The 22,949-nt window shown below is 41.8% G+C and overlaps 1 protein-coding gene across 2 annotated transcripts in view; it reads left to right on the forward strand.

Annotated features, from left to right (window-relative positions):
- Positions 1-22,949, forward strand: part of ZZEF1 (zinc finger ZZ-type and EF-hand domain containing 1) — a 375,890-nt gene that overhangs the window by 140,075 nt on the left and 212,866 nt on the right. For both annotated transcript variants that reach the window (XM_073615049.1, XM_073615050.1), the window contains exons 17-19: positions 5,073-5,143; positions 11,631-11,745; positions 14,357-14,516. In XM_073615049.1, coding sequence (XP_073471150.1) covers positions 5,073-5,143; positions 11,631-11,745; positions 14,357-14,516 — 346 coding nt within the window. The remainder of the gene's footprint in view (positions 1-5,072; positions 5,144-11,630; positions 11,746-14,356; positions 14,517-22,949) is intronic.

A 22,949-nucleotide genomic window follows, 5' to 3' on the forward strand; every position in this document is an offset into this window, starting at 1 on the left:
AGGTGGATTTTCTTTTGCGGCAGTAGCTGAGTTTGGGAGAACGGTCTCTTTGCCTGGAAATGTTCACAGATATTTGACTGGAGTGGGGGATGTCAGATGTGGACCTCTAGACATCCAGGCTCAAGGACAAACTGGACAGATTTGTGACTCGAACCAGGGATCCTCAGGTGTTTGTGGTAGATGCCCTGGTAACTCCTTGGGATAACTTCCCTGATGTATGCCTTTCTTCCACTACAACTCCTTCCTCACTTGTTGAGCAGAGTAAAGGCTGGTACACACAGAACGAATATCAGCCAGTTCACAGAATCAGTGTGTACTGGCTTTTATCGAACGTGCTTGCTGTAAAACCAGCATCTGATCAGCACTTGCAGCCAATGGCTGTGAGCGCTGATCAGTGTATCCTCAGGGGGACTGCCTCCCTATATCAGAACATAATGGCTTCTGTCTGTCTGACATCGCTTGGTATGGTGACCTCTCAGGTTTTTTTTTGTTCTGCCCGCTGGGTTCAAGGAATAAAAACTTCTGGTGTGTACCTAGCGTAAAGGTGGGGGCAGACTAAAACTGAAAGGTATTCCATCATTAACATCTTGGAAACAAGCTGTGGCCTCTTCCAAATCAGGCAGATTTGCTGTTGCATGGTCTGATCTTCCATCCTGCTTTACTATTGCTGTCCTTGACAGCATGACTGTTGAAGCCCAAGCTCTAAGGTTTAGCTGAGTTTGACTCACTAAACCCTACCATACCTCCGGGAAGGTGTTCCATCGTACATAGGAGGCCTACTTTGCCTGTTGTGAGGCTTGTTTCATCCCAGACAGTATGTAATGGGCTGCATTTTTGCCTGTCGCAACTCCTTTCTCAGCCAAAGCCTTTGTTCAGGATGTCACAATGATTGCTTCTGCCTGTGCGGCCCCCCTTGTCCCTGTGAAAGCTAAATTTGGTCTCGTCTGTTTTGCAGTCTTCTCCCTTCAAACCTCCCCAAGAGATTCCCTTGTCACATTTTGAATGCAAGGTAGTCTTTTTGGTTGCCATTACCTCAACTGCAAGGTCTCTAAGTTGACTGCACTTTTCTGCAAGGATCCCTTCCTGGATCTTTATCAGGACAAGGTGATATTTAGGCCTCAATCCTCATTCTTTCCTAAGGTGCTTTTTTCATTTCACCTAAATCAGGACAAACAGGGGTTGATTTACTAAAACTGGAGAGTGCAAAATCTGGTGCAGCTCTACATACAAAAACAATCCGCTTCCAGATTTTATTTTCCAAGCTTAATTGACCAAGCTGGCTACCATGCAAACCTGCACAGATTTTGCTCTCTCCAGTTTCAATAAATCAACCCTTGTGTTTCCATCTTTTTGTCCTATTCCTAAGCATTCTAAGGAGAAAGTGCTTCATTCTTTGGGTGTTTTTAGGTATAGTTAGACTGTAACCGAAGCTGTGGACTTAAGATAAACTCAGATTCCTTGTTTGTTCTACCTGATGGTCTTCGGAAGGGTTAGGCTGCTTCTCAATTCACTATTTCTAGGTGGATTTGTCAACTAATTTCTCAGGCCTGTGGGGTCAAGACCACAGTTCTTCCTTTCCCAGTTGAGTCCCATTCCACCAGGAGTGTTAGTGCTTCCTGGACTATTCAGCACAAAGGTTCTTAAAGCAGAACTTCAGTCATTTTTTTCAACTTTCCATCTATTAAATCCTCTGCCCTGGTTGTTTTTAACTTTGAATAGTAAAAATTTTTTTTTCTGCCAGTAAATACCTTATACAGCCACTTTCTCGCTCTTGTCTGGTCATTAGCCTAGACTTATGACATCATGCACAGCTCCCTCTCCACTCTTGTGAGAGTTTGACAGGAAGGGAGGGGGGGGGGAGATGAGTCAAGAGGGCCAATGAGAGCTGCAGAGATGGAGGTGTGCCTCTGTGTGTAAATCCAGGAAGTGAAAAGGCAGCAGTTTCAGCTGCCCACAGTTAAAATGGTTGCAGCCAGACTCAGTGAAGGGAGATTTCTGCAGCATATTTGGAAAGTACAGAATCACAGTATATAAAATAATATATGCAAAGTGGTTGGAGCTTCAGAATGGCAAAGATGTTTTTATCACAAATTATGTGAGCAGACTGCAGTTCCTCTCTGCTACCTGGTCTTCTCTTCACATGATTTTTTTTTTTTTTTTTTTTTTACCAGAACAGTTTTTATTTATCTAAAAAAAAAATAAGTAAATTACAATGCATTCAAACAAAAAAGAACAACAAAAAAAAAATCGGTAGATAGATGAAAGTTCTCTTCACATGTTGACCAAATTCTACCAAGTAGATGTTTATGCTTCTGTGGATGCCCTTTTTGGGCAAAAGGTTTTGCAGGGAGCTTTCTAGTTGGGTTCCCCCTCTTTTGTTGTGTTTGAGGCATGTTGATCATGTTGATGTGTTGCCCACTGTTCAGGGCCTTGGAAAATCCCAAATAGCCATGCATAATAACTCCCCCTGTGTCTTGTGATGTATGATTAAGTCACTGGGAATTTTGGTTTACATGTAAAATCCTTTTCTTGGAGTACATCACAGGACACATTGCTTGCTACAAAGCTGAGGCTTAGTGGTGCTTTGAGAGGTTATGTCCGGTGGAGATTCTTGTATTTTTTTTTTATGGCAAGTGTCCATTCACCTGAAGGTGGCGCATTACTCAAGTAGTTTGGAATATTGACTCCTCTGGGTCCCGAGATTCTCTGCCAAACCATGCTTTGCAACCTGCAATGGCTGTGATACTAGTCTGTCAAATATTAGGGGTATTTGCTAAATTCATGCGAGAGGATCCAGCCTTGTTCCACACCAATACTTTATTTCTAAAGCTCTTGGAGCTCATGCCCTGAACTACTGTGTAGATGGGTTAGTGGCTATCTCCAGGCCAATTTTGAGTTTTATTCTCTTATCAGGGAACATGGAGGGTAATCTGTTGTTAAAGTGTTGGACTGTGGAGCTGGCATGTGAAATCCGTTTCTGTGCATGCCATGGAAGGGACAGCGTCTCTTCAGAGCTGCCTTGGATGCCCTCATGAAGGATGTTGCTAGGGGTAAAAGTTCTTGTATACTGCCCTGGGTCCTCCTGCTAAGTATTAAGCTCGGAAGGTTATCCCCAGTTGGGGCAGAGTACAGTTACTTTTTTTGTTCCCAGGCTTCATTTTCTAAGGCTGGACTTAAGCCAGGGGTCCACTTCAGCGCAAACCAGGGCCTCTAAATCATGCAAGTGTGTGCATAAGCCCTTAGTGGACCTTTAATCAAAATTGACAAGTACTGCTCATCCTCCTCCCACCCCTGCCCCTAATAACATATTTGAGGTGTATTTTTTCAGGGCACAGGCACCTGTTTTCACTGGTACCCACTTCAATTCTTTCCTAGGACCAATTTACTTTCCTGCTTCATGATTGCTGGCTTTACCAGCATGGCTATTGAAGCCCAAGTCTTGTCAAATGGGTGTCTCTCTGAATCAGCGATTCCTATACAGGTAACAAGTTAGGTAGTCTACTTTCCAGGTGTCTACAATTGCACATGGATGGTATTCTGTACCTGGTGTGAGGAAAGAAGCTTTCACCCCAGGACATGCTCTGTGGGAGAATCGCGGCCTGTTTTCAGTCAGGTCTGGATCAACTTTTGGACTTGAGTTACTGTCAAGGGATAAATCTTATCCTATTCCAAAGACTACTAGCCTCCCATTCCTTCGTTATGTCTTTTATATAGGATTTGTCCTATGTACAACCCCTTGTTACTTGATGAATATGGTTGTCTCAGGGCTTCAAAAGTTGCTTTTTTTAACCTGCAGAAAATATGAGCTAGCCCAGCTTCTGCAAACCTCTCCTGGCCCAAGTGGTTAACCGGTAAAAGCAGCTTCAGCTCCATTCATCCAGGCCACGTCATCTAGGCCAACATGTATCACCCCTCCCCTGGGCTTAATCATGTTTTTTTAACTTATTAGGAATATTCCCCTTTCCACCTTTACTCACAAGGTGCTTTCCTTGTTGCCATCACCTTTTTGAGGCACGTGGCACGTTTCTGAGCTGGTGAGCTTGTTAAGTACAGAACACCACCTGTTCCTACAAACGGATAGGTGGTGTTGAGACCCAGAGCTCTTTCCTTCCTCTGGTGGTTTTGGCTTTTCCCTTCAAGCAGACATTTTTTTCCCCCATCTTTTTGTTTAGCTCCAGTGCATTTTGGTTCGAAACTAAATCTGATAAAGGGCCTGTCTATACTCAAGTAATTGCGGCCAAAGGTGTATCTCTTAAATATTAATTTGTAGGGGGTGTATACTTATGCAGTCTGCTGTTTTTTTTTTTTCCTTTGTAAATGTAAGTCACTTTGCAGAGAACACTACTTTACTTCTATTTAAAAGAGGGATACGTCTGTTGTTCAGAGAGAAAAAAGGATTATGTCCACCGTGAGTAAATTTTCGTTGACTGTAAAACCTAAAAATTGGCAAGGGTGTGGTATATGTATATAGATGTGTGTGTGTATATGTGTATGTATATATATATATATATATATATATATATATATATATATATATATTACAGTTGTGCTCATAATTTTACATACCCTGGCAGAATTTGATTTCTTGGCCTTTTTTCAGAAAATATAAATGATAAAACAAAAACTTTTCTTTCACTCATGGTTAGTGTTTGGCTGAAGCCATTTATTATCAATCAACTGTGTTTACACTTTTTAAATCCATAATGGCAAGAGAAACTACCCAAATTACCCTGATCAAAAGTTTACATACCCCAGTTCATAATACCGTGTATTGCCCCCTTTAACATCAATGACCGCTTGAAGTCTTTTGTGGTATTTGTGGATGAGGCTCTTTATCTTATCAGATGGTAAAGCTGCCCATTCCTCTTGGCAAAAAGCCTCCAGTTCCTGAAAATTCTTGGGCTGTCTTGCCTGAAAAGCACGTTTGAGATCTCCCCTGAGTGGCTCAATGATATTGAGGTCAGGAGACTAAGATGGTCACTCCAGAACCTTCACTTTTTATTCTGCTGTGTTTGTGTGTGTATGTATGTGTACACATTATTTTCTTTTGTGTGTTTTTTTTTTTTTTGTAGAAGAGGATCACAGAGGAGAAGCAACCTCAGTCAGTTCTTATCACCTTCCAATCACTCTGTACTTATTTCAGGTAAGATCTGATTTGATCTGAGGTATAGATAAACATGTATTTTTTTTATTCAGACTTTGCTGTCAAAATTAACTTAAGTTGGCCATACACTAATTGAATTTTGTCATATGCATGCTGAATTGGCAGAAATGAAAGTTGTGGCCTTTTTGGTATTACCTGGCTTTGACAAAAGCCACATTTTTTCAATCGACTTTGGTTTATGGAGCTGTTTTGAAAATTGTCAGCTGAATAGTGACTTTATCCAATCTGATGCAATCACTGTTTGGATATTCAGCAGCCACAGGTCATGCCAACTACAGAATGCCAGCAGCTGACGATTCTTTTATCCACTCTGTTTAGTGTGTTTAGAGAAATCTCTTTTTACGGAAAAGTATAACAGAATGAAACATTAATCTACTGTAATATGTTATTGCTCAACATCTGCTGCAACTTGAAGTATGGAGTCATATACTAAGAAGCGTCCTAAAATATCGATAGTATGGCAGTATTCAGCCAAGTGTAATTTTTTTTTTTCTTGTTTGAAAACAGCACAAAAATTGGCAAGCATCTACTATCTCAACGTGCCTATCAATTACATAGGTGTTAAAAAAACAAAAACATATAGATAAGTTCACCTTCTGGAACATGTTACATGTTCTGCCCACATTTAGGGCCAGTTCACACCATAGAAACGCAGTCCAGATACGTTCTGGATGCTTTTCTACATGTGGGTTTTTGGTGAGTTTTTGATGCAGTCCAGTCCTTTGTTTATCCCCCCCCCCTTTTCTCTTGGCCTTAAATAAGGACGTGTGCTCCAGTGCTTTTTTGTTGTGTTTAGGTAAATTCCAGTGCATCTTTGCGTTTTACCATGCTCCAGTACAGAAAAATTGCAGCATGTTCTACTTTTTTTTCTGGAACTGACCACACTGGTGTGAACTAGGCCTTTAAAAACCATATAACCTACTATTCATGCATTTTTGATGCAGAAAAAAATGCACTGGACTGCATGTGGTGTGAACTGGCTCTTAGGGTGGAACATGTAATATGTTCCATCAGCTGCAGCCTATCACCTCTTCCTTGTAACAACGAGCGGGGGATCTTCTTCCTGTGCCTGCTGCCACTCTTTGAATATGATGTGGTGTGCGGGGCTCCACCCAGACGACCGCAGCATTCCTTCACAGTTTCCTGTGAAAGTGCGAACTACAACTACCGTCAGCCATTACGGCTGACAACTTATAGATCCAAAAGGACTTCAGGACTTCCGCTGAAGGGAGTTTAATAAGACACGTGGCCACTCATTAGAAGAAAAGAGGTATAACCTTAAACTGCGTAGAGGGTTCTTTACTGTAAGAGCGGCAAGAATGTGGAATTCCCTTCCACAGGTGGCGGTTTCAGTGGGGAGCATTGATAGTTTCAAAAAACTATTGGATAAGCACCTGAACGACCACAACAAACAGGGTTATACAATGTAATACTGACATAAAATCACACACATGGGTTGAACTTGTGTCTTTTTTCAACCTCCCCTACTATGTAACTATGTAAGATTCTTCCATTAGTCCAGTCCTTGGACCAACCGATTTGTCTGTCACTGACGTCCAGGTGTAATAATCTATACGTAAATAATAGGCAGCACTCCAAATAGCTAATGTTTTGATTTTCTTATATTTATGAAAGATAACATCATATAAAGATAAAACAGTGCAATAGAACACATTTACAAGATCTCCCCACAGTTTCTCAATCTAGACAAAGGCAAACTCTCAGCTAAAAGCATCATATACATTTTTCCCTGTAGCTGCATCACCCCCCTTGTCTCCACCTCGTGTCCCCACTAGAGAGGAAGACAGAACTCCTTCACCAGATCCTATGCTTCTCTGTACAGCCACAGTGAGTTTAATCTCTGCAACCCCCCCCCCCCCCCCCCCATCTCAGTTTTGACAGCAGAGAGGACAACGGAACTCCTTCTACAGGTCCTGCTCCTCTCTGTGCAGCTTCAGCACCCCCTCATCTGCGTCTCCCCTGGACTTAGTATTCAGCAGACCCGGGCAGCTGACTCCAGTCCTCCTCCAGACCCTGTATTTTCTGCTTCCCAGCTTCTTGCGCCACCAGCGTCTTGTGACATCTGATGTAAGGGGGATGGTGTGCTCTGGACATCTGCTTATAATTATGGGAATAATACAATTCTTTGCCAGTTGAAAAGGAGGGTTGTACACCGCTGTTATCTTCCACAAGAAACCATGTTCTGTCTGAGCAGTCTCCAATAACGTTTCTTGTGGCTGATACCAGCGGTGTGCGACCCTCCATTTCAGACTTGCATCATCTGCTACCGGAGTGTGAGTGGTGTTTCTGCCGGTCTGCACCAGCTTCAGTCTTAAGTTATCACTAAAACCAGTAATAATCAAATTGAGGCAATTATTTAATATGATAAAGAATAGATGCATTTATATAGTCTAACAGATACAACCGCCCCTTTTGAGAGCAACCATAATGCTGTTGTGGCCCACAGTGAAATAGTTTTGACGCAATGGATACTCTGGTAGCTCCACAGGATCAGCACACCCTAATCTTTTTCTTCCCTCTAACCTCCTTCCTTGTCTGCTCAAAGTTTCATTTCCCAGATGGATATGGTATTCTGAGCCGATAAGACTCCTGGCAGGCGCTCTGTGGGTTCTTGCAGATCGTCCAGATCTTCTGAATCTTTTTTTTTTTTAAGGCCCACAGTACCTTTCTGTTTCACGTATGATACCTTGAATTCTATGTTCTCCATCTTATGTTGAAAGCATAGTTCACTTGGTGGGAGGTGAAAAGTTTTCACACTAGGAAGTTTTTTCTGTGGGCCGAATCCTTGCCTTTTTTACAGATGGGTCTGACCCAGCTTCTTGTTCCACCATTTCTCAGTGGCTCAAGAAGATTATAATTTCAAGCTTATGGTCTTAAGGATTGGGTGTCACTCCTTCCTGTCAAGGCACACTATACTAGATCTGCTTCTTGGGCTGTTCTACATCAGGCTACTGTTTCTCACATTTGTAAGGTTTCCAGACAGTCTTCTGATTTACACTTTCTCCAAGTTTTACTAGGTAGATTTTTAAGGCCTCATCTGATGCCTGCTTTGAGCACCAAGTCCTTCAGGTGGCTGTTTATACTACAGGCAGTCCCCAGTTCTGTTGTTTTTTGTGGGCTTATTAGCATTTTGTTTGCTGTTGCTATGCTTCAGTTGGTATGCTTTTGAATGTCCCAGTTGCCTCCTCTGAATCCTGTGTCCCTTAAAGAACGAGGGAGAAAATAGGAATTTTGTACTTGGCATAAAATCTAAATCTTGGATACTCCAGTTCATTTATTTTGTTTTCCTTAGGCCTGTGAGCATTAGTTTGCTGTGTTGCTCTCTACACATATTGCCTTTGAATGTTCTGAAGCTTTAGACTTCCTGTGTTCCTCAATAGGCACGAAATAGGATTTTATATATTCAATATAGATTCCTTTTCTTGGAGTCCATAGAGAGACTCAGATCCCACCATTCTGTATTTGTGATCATGCCGTCGGTACTGCTTTGCTACAAAACCGAGGCATGCCAGTGGTAGGGGGGTTATCCTGAACTAGCCTACAGTTTTTATTTGTTTGCCAGTGTCAAAATCCTTCTGTAGGCTGCAGTATAACCCAAACGGGGAAGTTCTTTCTGTGTCCCTCAGTGGTCTCCAAAAAAAAGGATTTGACAGTACAGAAATCCATTTTTTTAAGCACAACAGATAGTCCTTCATGCTGCTTACAAGTCATAAATATGAAGAGAAAAGAAATAAGGATTTTTTTTTTTTTTAATTTACAGTACTTGTAAATAAAAATGTCTTAAAACAAACTGCAGATTCACTTTAAAATCCTCAAACTCCAGATTGTAGCACCACTGTAAGAATAGTATTCTTTAGTTTAATAATTTTCCTCCATAGACAAAACTGATTATAAATGTATTGGCAGCACATGTGTAGTCTTTTAACCACTTCAGCCCCGCTCACTGTATATATACGTCATTTTTTTGAAGATGGATATCTCGGTAACGGCAGCAGCTGCTGCCACAACCGAGATATCCATCTTTTCAGTGAGCGATTCTGTACACGATAATGGTGGTCTCAGCGGCGGGTTCGCCGCGAGATCACCGTTATCGGCGGCGGGAGAGGTGCCACCCCCCCTCCCGCCGCTCTCCCGCACCCTCCGCCGCTTACCGGAGCCGTCGGTAGCGGCGGAGGCGATCGGGTCCTTTCCCTGCTGAGGTATGGAGACAAGTGAGGCCAAGATGGCGCCTACCCGTCTCCATACCATGTGACGGCCGGAGCGACGTCATTACGACGGCTCCGCCCACTCTCTTAAAGGCACAAATTTTTTTAGTGTCATTTTTTTAAACGACTTTTTTTTTTTTTTTTTTTTTTTGCATTTTAGTCTAAATATGAGATCTGAGGACTTTTTGACCCCAGATCTCATATTTAAGAGGACCTGTCATGCTTTTTTCTATTACAAGGGATGTTTACATTCCTTGTAATAGGAATAAAAGTGATCCAAATTTTTTTTTTTTAAAAAACAGTGAAAAAATAAATAAAATAAAATAAATAATAAAAAAAAAAAAAATTTTTTTTAAAGCGCCCTGTCCCGACGAGCTCGCACGCAGAAACGAACGCATACGTGAGTAGCGCCCGCATATGAAAACGGTGGTCAAACCACACATGTGAGGTATTGCCGCGACCGGTAGAGTGAGAGCAATAATTCTAGCCCTAGACCTCCTCTGTAATGCAAAACATGCAATCTGTAGAATTTTTTAAACGTCGCCTATGGAGATTTTTAAGGGTAAAAGTTTGACGCTATTCCACGAGCGGGCGCAATTTTGAAGCGTGACATGTTGGGTATCAATTTACTTGGCGTAACATTATATTTCACAATATAAAAAAAAATTGGGCTAACTTTACTGTTGTCTTATTTTTTTTTTCAAAAAAGTGAATTTTTTCCAAAAAAAGTGCGCTTAGAAGACCGCTGCGCAAATACGGTGCAAAAAAAAGTATTGCAATGACCGCTATTGTATTCTCTAGGATGTTAGAAAAAAAACAATATATAATGTTTGGGGGTTCTAAGTAATTTTCTAGCAAAAAAACCTGTTTTAAACTTGTAAACACCTAAAATCCAAAACGAGGCTGGTCTTTAAGTGGTTTTAAGCACAGAAAGCCCTAGCATTTACTAATGGACATCAGTATTGCTTACTTTTCTGAGGCAAAATCTTAGATTGCTGAGTGCATTAATATGAACACTGTGGTCAGTGCAGAAATTCTATAGGCCAGTGATGGCGAACCTTGGAACCCCAGATGTTTTGGAACTACATTACCCATGATGCTCATGCACCCTGAAGTGTAGTTCAGCATCATGGGAAATTTTGTTCCAAAACATCTGGGGTGCCAAGGTTTGCCATCACTGCTATAGGCAGTCATGGTTTGACGGGATAAAGGTTTACAGATGAGGGTTTTTGTTTTTTTTTTTTTTTTTTAACACCCCTAATCCTTTTTCTTTTAAGTTGGATAAGCCACTCTAACCTGTTTGCACCACCAGCACTGCCTCCTATTGCAGTGTCCCCCTCTGTGTGTGATTTATAAAAATAAATGCTGCAAATACCTAATTTCGGAGCCAAGATCGCGATCACATGACCGGCCGATTTTCTCCTTTCCTCCCCTGACAGATGTAGCAGGAGGGGCCGAGATTCCCCCACTGACGTCGGGAGGGGAAAAGGAGAGAGTTGGCCGGTCATGTGATCGTGATCTCGGCTCTGAAATTAGGAATTTCATAGCATTTATTTTTATAAATCGCACACAGAGGTGGAGGCTGCAATAGGAGGCAGTGCTGATGGTGTATACAGGTTAGTGTTATCCAAGCAGCAGGAGCGGAGGGGGCGGCACTGTCACTAGCTGACAGGCAAGGCAGGGCAGGGAGGAGGACACAGGAGCATAGAGGAGACGCAGACTAGGGCTGCGGATGATGGAGGCACGTAAACCTGACCGCAGTGTCAGGGCTCAGCAGCCATGATACAGCGTGGTCAGTTTACATAGAGGAGGGCAGAAACTGGCAGGATCAGTCAGGTTTTTTTAGGTGGTACAGGGGACCAAATGACACAGCAGAAGCACTGTGTCATATAACATGCTTTAAAGGAGCAGAAGCCATTTTTTTTTCTTGGGTTAACAAACGCTTTGATCTTGGCCCGTGTGTAGCTCCTAATAGGGATAAGATTTGTGGGCCAAATGTAATAGACACAGGTAGTCCCCTGTGTTTTTATATTTGACCTATTCTACAGAAGCCTTCTGAATGTTGATATTCCACGCTTTTTTCATCATAAAGTTGGGCTTAACAACGAAACAATGAATTTACGCGTATTATAATTTTAATTGAAAGTTACATAAATTCAGTGTTTGTTTCCAATGCTAGTTTAAAACAAATTATGTATTTATGTATTTGTAAATTAAGCATTTCATTTCTCTTCTTTTAGTGAACAGGATCCAAGTGGACTTTTATTTCTACCGGATGCAGACATTCCCACTGATTTTGAAATTGGCCAAGTTCTCTCAGTCATGGAGAAGCTTCTGGCAATGGCCGTTAGAGAGGTACATATTCTGATAGTACATATTCCATAGCTGTCACTTAATAATATTGAGTTGTGGGGATAATAATTAGTTTGGGTGTGCATTAAGAATGGGCTTTACATGACTTTCAGATCTAAAAGCATGATCTGACAACTTGGTCTATATTGATTCTTTTGTTTTTTTATTTCTTTTATATTCCCTTGACACATGATTATATAGTGTTAGAAATATGAGAGCCACCCTTGCTGACCTACTTTTTAGAGTTGCAAGCTCATGAGCTGTCATATTGATCATTTATTCATTACTGGTTTAGTACTCTCATGGAAAAATCTCCATCAGAATTGTGACTTCAGTGTACTTTCGCCGCTGATGTTCTGAACATACTGACTGGTAGGTACTGCCAATGAAGAGGCCACAGGTACTCTTCCTTTGAAAGTGGCCTGAGGAATTTTGATAGCTTGATCTTGAAAGCTCCTTAACATGTCTTCTACTTAAGCCGGGCTATAGATGGAGCGATTTCTTTTCCTGCAACCATGGGTTTTAGGAAAGAAAATCACTTGATATCCCCATCAACACTGACGTTGATGGGGAGCCCATCTAACCCACAAAGCCATTGTGTTCTCCGTGTGGGGGAAGCCGTCCCTGACAGGACAACACAGTGATTAATGCTTGAGGCTATAATAGCCGCTAGCAATAATCGCATGTAAAATCGGACAGGCTGGTTGTACCCAAGCTGACCGATCAACTTGGGTACATTCAGCCTACCCACACATGGTTAAAATCTCGGCCTGTCCCTGCTGAACTGTCTAATATTAGAACCATTTAGGGTTCCCATGGAAGTGAGGTTTGTTTTCATTTGATTGGTGCTTTGCCCCATAGGGGATGAGCCTTAATTCCACCATAATGGTTTTCCCTGATGTATTTTTATAAAATGATTTTACAGTAGGTATAACATCTTAAACAGCTCCTCATTCAAAAACTGTCTTGATGTTTAAAGTGGTTGTAAACCCGCAGGGCATGTAATATAAAACAAAGGTACCATAGTAATGCGCCCACATCTCCAAATTTAATATATGTATTTTTACCTTCCGATTCTTGTTCCCTGCTCCTTTATGAGCCCTGTCAACATTGGATATGGGTGGGCAGTCTCAATGCCGGAACTTGGGAGGCGTGACGTCACAGGACTTCTCTTCCATCTCTACACTCCTTCCGGCAAGCAAAGCTGCACAGCTTAGCCTTGCGTACGGACATAGGAAAGTGCACACACGGCAGTCCTCACCATGCGCGCATGTCACACGAAGAGCGTTCTCACGGCCCCCTCAATGCACGCATGCCAAAGCTACCCTGCGCTTTTTGTGTATGAGAATTCCTGATGCTGGTAGCTTTTGACAAGCTGATCCATAGAAATCAGAAAATACAGCTTGATAAAATAGAAAATGTCTGTCTAGCAAAGCAGTACACTTTTTTCTTTCTTTTTTTTTCCCCCTGAAAATGCCCCCTCCCGAGTACCAGCCAATCCGAACTCGGGGAACGTTCCACATGACTTCAGCATGGCCAATAATGATGAGGTGAGGAGCAGCCAATCCTGGGAGAGCTTGAGGTGGTAGGGGGAGCGGAGCGATCAGGTGCTATAAAGCTGGACACACTCCCCCTGCTCTCATGCTCATGTGAAATGATGAGAGAAATATGTCATATGTCAGTCACAGCAGCAGGGGTGTGGCAACACAAATTTTACTCGTGTCAGCTTTTTAACCCAGCTAGAAAGAGGACAGGATTTTTCAGTGCTGGGCACAGATGACTAGGGATCCTTTACTGTACCAGGTAGAAGTTTAATGTTTTTTTTTTTTTTTTTTTTTTTTTAAGGTTTGCAACCACTTTAATGTAGCACTAAACGTCAACTTTTTATAAAGAAGCTGAAGCTGAACTGTACTATTTTTGCCATTATAGATTTCTCTTTGTTGTTAAAGCCCAGCTCTAGGAAAATGAAAAAATACAATTTCCTCCCACACACTTTGCAAGGCTTAAATTTTTGTTTAGTCAAGGGACAGAGAATTAAGGAGATCTAGTATATTACGAGCTTCAGCTTCGCGGTTGCACTCCAATCTTAGCATACATACAGGGTTATTGTCCTTGTATTGTACGTGATGCCAAGGCTCCGCCCAAAGATCAGAGCTTCAGGCAAAGGATATGAGGGCTGGAGCCAGCCGGAGTAGGAAGACAGGTGACAGGCTTTGTTCACATAGGCGTACTTAAATGTTCTTAAATGAATGCCCATGTGAGGGTTATGTATGCCTGCATGGGGATTCCCAGGGGTTCCATACATCCCCACGCAGGCATTCAACAGCTGTGTTCATGCAGCCACTGTGTCCCATTTGACATGAATAGGATTGCCTACACGGGGATGCTCAGAACAACTGTGCATCTCTGTGCGGGCAAAAATAGCCATCGCAGGGGCATATGCTTTAGTTTGCCTGTTTGAAAGACCCTTGTAGTGCAAAGGGAACCCCACTCTGAGGGTGATTTTGTTATATATTTTTATTTTTTTGTTCTCTAAGAGTTGGGTTTAAGTAATGTACACACTGTTTTGTTAATGGGTTTTTTTTTTTTTTTTTTTTTTTTTTTTTTGTTCTAGTGTAAAATGCTGGTTCTACATGATTCCCAAGGAGAATGTGGCACAATACTCCATTCATTGTTTTGGGCAGTGCAAGGCAGTCTTCTATCTTGGTGCTTTTGTCAGTTAAAGAGGGAAGACGCAACGTCCCGGCTAATGGCAAGAGATTTGGTAGTTAAATGTGAGTTTTTGTTTTTTGTATCTATCTTCTAAAAGTAAAACATTAATGTTTTAAAATGTAAATGAACTGTAATATTATGCCTCTTACTACTTTAATGATTTACATTAAAACCTAGGTTTTAAAAAATAAAAAACATCGGACATTACTTGCAGTCAGTGTGATGTGCTGGCTTTTTCTTTTTTTTTTTTTTTTAATTCTTGACTAAACTTAGGCTTAGTTGCTTCCTTCCAAACGCTGTTTAATATTTCTATTTTTTTTTTGCCTTGGTACATGTTCTCCCTGGCCATGCCCAATTTCTTATACCCTTTGTTTGACAGTCCTTTTGGCCTTGAAAATGGAGAGAATTGATTTCAATGGGGTTCACATTAAAGTTCTCAAATTGTGAATTTTCAGACTTATTCTCAGAATGTGTCTGCAGGTCGATCACAAGCAGATTCCCCCAACGATAATCACGATAACAGCTATGACATGATGATCACATTTGTAAGTCTGTCAGCCTATGTGTTCTGTAAAAAGACGGAAACATATTTTAGGTAGGCAAATAAGTGATGGTTATCGTCAGATTAACCAAGTCATGGTGCTGTTAAAGGGGATCTTCGCTCACCACACTCCCCCCCCCCCCCCCCCCCTTATTTACAAGGTGGTCTGTTGCTTCCATTACCGATACTCAACTGCCCAGGGTATCCTGCTTTGTCCCACTGAGATCTTCTGGTTCTCTGCCACCTCTCGGTCCCCGCGCCACCATATTGAATATGACATCATCAAAAGGCTAGTCGGCTCTTCATGGTTTAGCTGGCATACCTTCTGATGATGTGGCACTAGGCCTGCCCCCTTCCTCCTTTGCATGAAGCGCTTTGCCTACTGGGATATGTGATGTGCATATCCCAATAGGCAAAGAAAGGACATTGCACGTTTGCCTAGGCGAGTATGTATGTATATATCACTATATATATATATATATATATATATATATATATATATATATATATATATATATATATATATATATATATATATATATATATATATATGTATGTATATATATATATATATATATATATATATATGTGTATAAACTGTATACAATTCAATTGAAAAACAAACTGAAATCTTTTAGAGGGGGAAGTAAAAATAAAAAACTAAAATAATGTGGTTGCATTAGTTTGCACACCCTCTTAAAACTGGGGGTGTAGCTGTGAATGGCGACAAACTACAGTACTTAATAATCTCTATTGTGAAGTGGAAGGAAAATTAATAAATTGTTTTCAACATTTTTTACAAATATGTAAATACTTTGTAGAACCACATTTCACTTCAATTACAGCTGCAAGTCTATTTGGGTATGTCTACCAGCTTTGCACATCTAGAGAAACTGACATTTTTGTCCATTCCTCTGCAAAATAGCTCAAGCTCTGTCAGACTGGATGGTGAGCGTCTGTGAACAGAAATTTTCAGGTTTTGCCACAAATTCTCCATTCATTTTAGGTCTGGTCTTTGACTGGGCGATTCTAACACATAAGCTTTGATATAATCCATTCCATTGTAGGTCTGGCTGTATGTTTAGGGGCGTTGTCCTGATGTAAGTTGAACCTCCGCTCCAGTCTCAAGTCTTTTGCAGACTCTAATGCCGCGTACACACGGTCGGACTTTTCGTCTACAAAAGTCCAACGGACGCTGACGGACTAAAGCTGGCTGGTAATCCGATCATGTGTGGGCTTCTCCGGACTTTCAACTGACTTTTTCAGCCTCATATCCGACGGACTTTAGATTTGAAACATGCTTCAAATCTTTCCGACGGACTCGAGTCCGGTCGAAAAATCCGCTCGTCTGTATGCTAGTCTGACGGACAAAAACCCACGCTAGGGCAGCTATTGGCTACTGGCTATCAACTTCCTTATTTTAGTCCGGTGTACGTCATCACGTAAGAATTCGACTGACTTTTGTGTGATCGTGTGTAGGCAAGTCTGTTCGTTAGAAAGTCCGTCGAAAGTCCGTCGAAAGTCTGTCGGACAGGCTGTTGGACTTTTGTAGCTGAAAAGTCCGACCGTGTGTACGCCCCATAACAGGTTTTCTTCTAAGATTGCCCTGTATTTGGCTCCATCCATCTTCCCATTAACTCTGACCAGTTTCCCTGTCCCTGCTGAAGAAAAGCATCCCACACAACACGATGCTGCCACCACCATGTTTCATTGTGGGAATGGTGTGTTGAGGGTGATGTGCAGTGTTAGTTTTCTGCCACACATTGTGTGTTGTTTTTAGGCAAAAAAGTTCTATTTTGGTCTCATCTGACCAGAGCACCTTCATCCACATGTTTGCTGTGTCCCCCACATGGCTTCTCGCAAACTGCAAATGGGACATCTTATGGTTTTCTTTCAACAATAACTTTCTTCTTGCCACTCTTCCATAAAGGCCAGATTTGTGGGGTGCACAACTAATAGTTGTCCTGTGGACAGATTCTCCCACCTGAGCTGTGGATCTCTGCAGCTCCTCCAGAGTTACCATGGCCCTCTTGGTTGCTTCTCTGATTAATGCTGTCTTTGTCCGGCCTGTCAGTTTGGGTGAACAGCCATGTCTTGGTAGGTTTGCAGTGCCATACTGTTTTTTTTTTTTGTTTTTTTGTTGTTTTTTTCAAGATGGTGGAATGAACAGTGCTCCGTGAGCTGTTCAAAACTTGGGATATTTTTTTTTTTAAAACCTAACCCTGCTTTAAACTTCTCCACTACTTTATCCCTGACCTGTCTGGTGTGTTCCTTGGCCTTCATGCTGTTTGATCACTAAGGTTCTCTAACAAACCTCTGAGGGCTCCACAGAACAGCTGTATTTATACTGAGATTAAATTACACACAGGTGAACTCTATCTACTTATTAGGTGACTTCTAATAAAAAACTTTGAAAACTTTTCTTCATTTTCCGTCCACTTCACAATTATGTGCCACTTTGTATATATATTATGTATATATGTATGTGTGTGTGTGTGTTTATATGCACACACACAAACAAATGTTTTGCCTTTCATTTCTATTTTGAACTGAATAAATTGGTTTATATATCCATGCCCATGGATTTCCCTATTCAAAGTGGAAACAAAATAGCAGATAATCATGGGTATCCTTCATTGCAAACTCTGTCCATGTTCTTCCATTTTGCCCTTTAAGAAGCCTTTCACTTCCTAGTTTCTGCTCCGGAAACCACCCCATGTGACTCTTTTTCTTTTTTTGTCAGCTTGCTACTGTGCTCCAGCAGGATCACCAACATCTCCTCCCCCTGCTTTCTGCCCAAATTGACAATCTGACTCCGGTTGTGAGGCAGCTTCAGCAGGGATGATTGACATAGGGCTTTTCCCTGCTAGCTACCCTCATACATGACACAACTATAAGAGGCTTGCGGTGCTGCCCCCCAAAGGACAGTTGCTAGCAGCTCCTTTAGCAAGACTAAGGCTCCGTTCACATATATGCAAATTGGATGAGTTTTGAACTGCATCCGATTTGCATGACGTGAACCGATCAGCCTTTTCTATGGAGCTGGTTCACATATGTGCGGTGCAGCAACAGTGTGAATTTGCTGCGAGTTGAAAAAAAAAGTTCTGTGCTTTTTCTGTGGTGCGATTCAGATGCAAATTCCAGGCTCATTGCCTTCTATGGGATCGCATCTGAATCACATATCTGATCAGTTTTGAACATGAATTTGATCCGAAAACAAATCCATACCAGGCCAAAATGAAAAAGACAACTTTTATGGGTCCCCACCCAATTTATACTAGACCCTTAGGTCTGGTATGGATTTTGAGGGGAACCAAAATTAAAATAAAATCTATGCCAGACCCTTATCTGAGCATGCAGCCTGGCAGGTTAGGAAATAGAAATAAAAACAGACAGTTTTAAAAAATTCCTTTATTAACCACTTGTTTACTGTGCACCTAAACCCCCCCCCTGCCCAGACCAATTTTCAGCTTTTAGCACTGTCATTCTTTGACAATTGCGCGGTCATACAACACCGTACCCAAATAAAATTTTTATAATTTTTTCTCCCACAAATAGAGCTTTCTTTTGGTGGTATTTAATCACCTCTGGGTTTTTAATTTTTTGTTAAAATTAAAAAAGACCACATTAAAAAAAAAAAAAAAAATACAAAACCGTTTTATATTTTGTTAATAAATTTTGCAAACAGGTAATTTTTCTCCTTCATTGATGTACGCTGATGAGGCAGCACTGATGAGGTGGCACTGGGGAGCACTGATGGTTGGCACTGAAGGGCACTGATGGGTGGCAGTGATGGGCACTGATCGGCACTGGTAGGTGACACCGATAGGCAGCACTGCTAGGTGGCACTGATTGGCACCACTGGTGGGCATTGATAGATGGCAATGATTGCTGGCACTGGTGGGCACAGAGGCTCTTCCTCTTCAGGACCAATGTCCCTTCAAACAGCAGCCGTGATCAGCTTTTTTTTCTCCTCACACTGTCAGCGTAAGGAGAAAAAAAAGATTACAGATCCTCTGTTTACAGCACGTGATCAGCTGTCATTGGCTGACAGCTTATCACGTGGTAAGGGGCCAGGGTGATCACAGCGCGCGCCTAGAAAGAGGTGGACGTCAATAGACGAACTCCCGGCAAAGCAGATCCGCATTGTAGCCGTCATTCGGCTATAGCGCGGATCTGAAGGAGTTTAAAAAAAACATGTCCTCTGGTATAGACCCATTCTCAATCGTGATGCCCGACACCACCGCCAACCCGATTTAAAAAAAAAAAAAATGCTCGAGGCTAAGGCTTCTTCTGTCTGAAAGTCCCTAAATAGCTAAGGGGCAGGGCCACCCAGCAATGTCACTTTTTTTTTTTTTTTTAATGAAGGAATTGCCAAAAAATGTCTGTTTTTCTTTTTGACAGTCTTTTTGGTGAATGAGTAGGGGTACAATACATTGGTGGGGGGCGAGGGGTTCGGGATTCCGGCATCTGGGGGCCTCCTTGTTTAAAGGGGGCTTCCAGATTTCCATAAGCCTGCTGCCCGCAGATACCTGCAACCACTGGCCAGGGTTGTGGAGAAGAGCCCCTCGTCCCCAAAATGGGAACAAGAAAAATTATTTGGAGAAACCACTAATGAGTTTCAGAGCTTGAAACCTATGCCACATCTCAATTGGAGAAATTTGCAAAGGAAGGTACCCCAGGGATTGTACTGGCATAGGAGACCAGATATACAAAAAGGTATAATGAAGTAAAAAGGTACAAAATGTATTTAGATACACACACAATAGAATTTATGCACATGTAGAAACACCTTTAAAAACAATCTAATAGGACACAATCAATAAACAGCAAATAGTTCTTAAAACACACACGTGATCTCAAACGGGATCAAATAGGGTGTGTAATTACAATATAACCGACATGTTTCGGAAAATTGGGTGTAGTACTTTATTCCTCTTTCAATGGCTGAATTGAGATACACTGTTTTTTTCTAATAGCAAAAGAAAAAAAAAACGCAAATAATACATAATGCACAGTAAATATGTGGGTATATAAAACACAGCAGTTTTTTGCAGCATTGCTAACAATCAGTGGAGAAAAGTGATACTCACCTAGTTCGTATCTTCTTACACATCAGAAGGCATATAGAAGCGGGGCTTCCGCCTTCATGTCTTGCTCCGTTGCACAATCTCAGAACTACGGGGGTTCACCAGTAAAGACTATATGTGAAAGCCTCGCGGAATTTAGTAATACGTGAATCCACACAAAGAGACAATATGAGCAGGTTATCTGTATAGTTAGGGACAGCAGCATTCATGTCGCTGTACAGCACTCCAAGGATCAACCAAAAAATTGGGAGACAAAAATCTAGCACAAAAGAAAGGGACAGAAATCAGTAAAGTGGCAGGATAGGACCAGAAAAAAGTTCAGAGCTATGTCCTTGAATCAGCATATTAAGCAAAGACGGACATGCAGATGCATCACTAAGACAACCCTCCACAATATTCGGGAAATGTCAAATATAGAGCAATGCTTTGTACCATAGTAAAGCAAGAGAAGGATAAACGATCCAGTGGGTTCTCACCTGTCTTAGTAGTCTGCATAGATTACAATGGTGTGGAGCGCATATGCAATCCTGGCTGTGCAGCAAAATGGCCATGAGCTTACCTGTCTAATAAAGGAAACTAAGTGGAAGGTACCACCCATCAACATGGGCAGGTATCCAATGGGTGAAAATGATGACTATCAGGTGATCGGCAGGGTCATCAGATTGATGAACCCTGGTGATACACCTGTCTCAATTCAGCCCTTGAAGAAGGAATTAAGTACTACATCCAATTTTCCGAAACATGTCGGGTATATTGTAATTACACACCCTATTTGATGCCGTTTGAGATCATGTGTGTGTTTTAAGAACTATTTGCTGTTCATTTATTGTGTCCTTTTTAGATTGTTTTTAAAGGTGTTTCTACCTGTGCATTAATTCTATTATTATGCGTACCTAAATACATTTTGTACTTTTTTACTTCTTTATACCTTTTTGTATATCTGGTCTATCTCCTATGCCTATACAATCCCTTGGGCACCTTCTATTGCAACATTGGAACAAGGTGCTTTGAGGTGAGGGGGGGTGCAGCAGAGCCCCCACTGCCCCAAGCACCCCCCATGTTGAGGAAAAGTGGCCTGGTTCGGGGGGCTCACTCTGCCAGGATGCATGCTCGGGTGAGGGTCACGTATGGATTTTTTGGTGGACCGCTAGACTTTTTATTTTTGAGGCGTGGGGTTTCCACCTGGTATGGATTGGGGGGATCCCCATGCCATTTTTTTCGCCTTTTTTTTTTTTTTTTTTTTTTTTTTTATTGATGGCAAGGTTTTTTTTTTTTTTTTTTTTTCGTTTTTCTGTTTTTTTAACTGCTCAGCTGTTAGCATGAAGCATGTCATCCATTGTTAAGGATGCGGCGGTCGGCTTCCCGGCCCGCTACTTAACCAGCTAATATTAAAGACGCCGGTTCCAAAAATTAGCATCTGCACCGCATCTAAATCGCAGCGGATTAGCTGCTTTTGAGATTTGCAGTGAAAATTGAGGGGAAATTCGCACTGGACATGTGTGAACCTAGCCTAAGGCTGCTTAGCTACTTCCCGCCCGCTGGCCGTCATATGACGTCCTTGACTTTTGAGGGGGTATATCTGAATGATGTCTGCAGCTACAGGCATCATTCATATATTGTCTTTTTCGGATGGCGATTCCCTGCACCATAAGAATGATCATGGCTGGTGATAGGGGACGTCCCCCCCTCCCGCCACCCTCTCTTTGATCGTTCGGAGGCCGGGCTAGATGTTATGACGTCACGCCCGTCCTCTGCATTCAAACAAATGGCGCTTCATCGGCTGGGAATCTGAGATTGTGTTTTTGTGTTTTTTTTTTTCATTTCAGCTGTCCCAGCCTAGAGGTGAGATGTGGGGTCTTATTGACCCCATATCCCACTGTAAAGAGGGACTGATCATGCCATATTCCTATTACAAGGGATGTTTACATTCCTTCTAATAGGAATAAAAGTGATCAACATTTTTTTTTTTTTTTAAAGGGTCAAACTAAAAAATTGAAAGTAAAATTAACAATAATTAAAAAAAAAAATTTTTTATGTGCCCCTGTCCCCGTGCTCGCACACAGAAGAACACATACGCAAGAACCGCCCACATATGAAAACGGTGAAAGTTAGAGTGAGAGCAATAATTCTAGCCCTAGACCTCCTCTGTAACTCAAAACATGTTACCAGTAAATGTTTTTAAAGCATCGCCTTTGGGGACCAAAGTTTGGCACCATTCCACGAGCGTGGGGCCACTTAAGCAACTTAGCAACCAGTCTCTGGCCACAGTGAGCGGAGCAGGCGGAGACAGGTTCGTGTCCACTCCACATATGCAGAGCAGACATGGACACAGCACACTCTACTCTGTGCCCTCCAATCCTATCCGCCCAGACGGAAGGGGACGGATCCCCTTTTGTTTTTTTTTTTTGCGGATCGGATTATAGGTATGCGGGTGTAAACAAAACACAAATCCTTTTATATCTGCCGCTCCATAGAGGTCAGTGGAGGGTCAGATTGGGTAAGCCTGAAAAATAGACAGGTGGACCGCAATACTTTGTCACACCTATTTGCGCAGTGGTCTTACAAGCGCACTTTTTTGAAAAAAAAAATACACTTTTTTGAATTAAAAAATAAGACCACAGTAAAGTTAGCCCAATTTTTTTTTATATCAAGAAAGATGATTATCCTTCAAGATTGCATTACATTTAAAAAATTCTACAGGTTGCATGTTTTGAGTTAGAGGAAGTCTAGGGCTAGAATTATTGCTCTAGCTCTAACGATCGCGGTGATACCTCACTTGTGTGGTTTGAACACCGTTCTCGTATTTGGGTGCTACTGACATGTGCATTCACTTCTGTGCGCGAGCTCGGCGGGTCAGGGTGCTT

Source organism: Aquarana catesbeiana, linkage group LG02 (assembly GCF_042186555.1).
Source record: "Aquarana catesbeiana isolate 2022-GZ linkage group LG02, ASM4218655v1, whole genome shotgun sequence".
Classification (NCBI taxonomy): domain Eukaryota; kingdom Metazoa; phylum Chordata; class Amphibia; order Anura; family Ranidae; genus Aquarana; species Aquarana catesbeiana.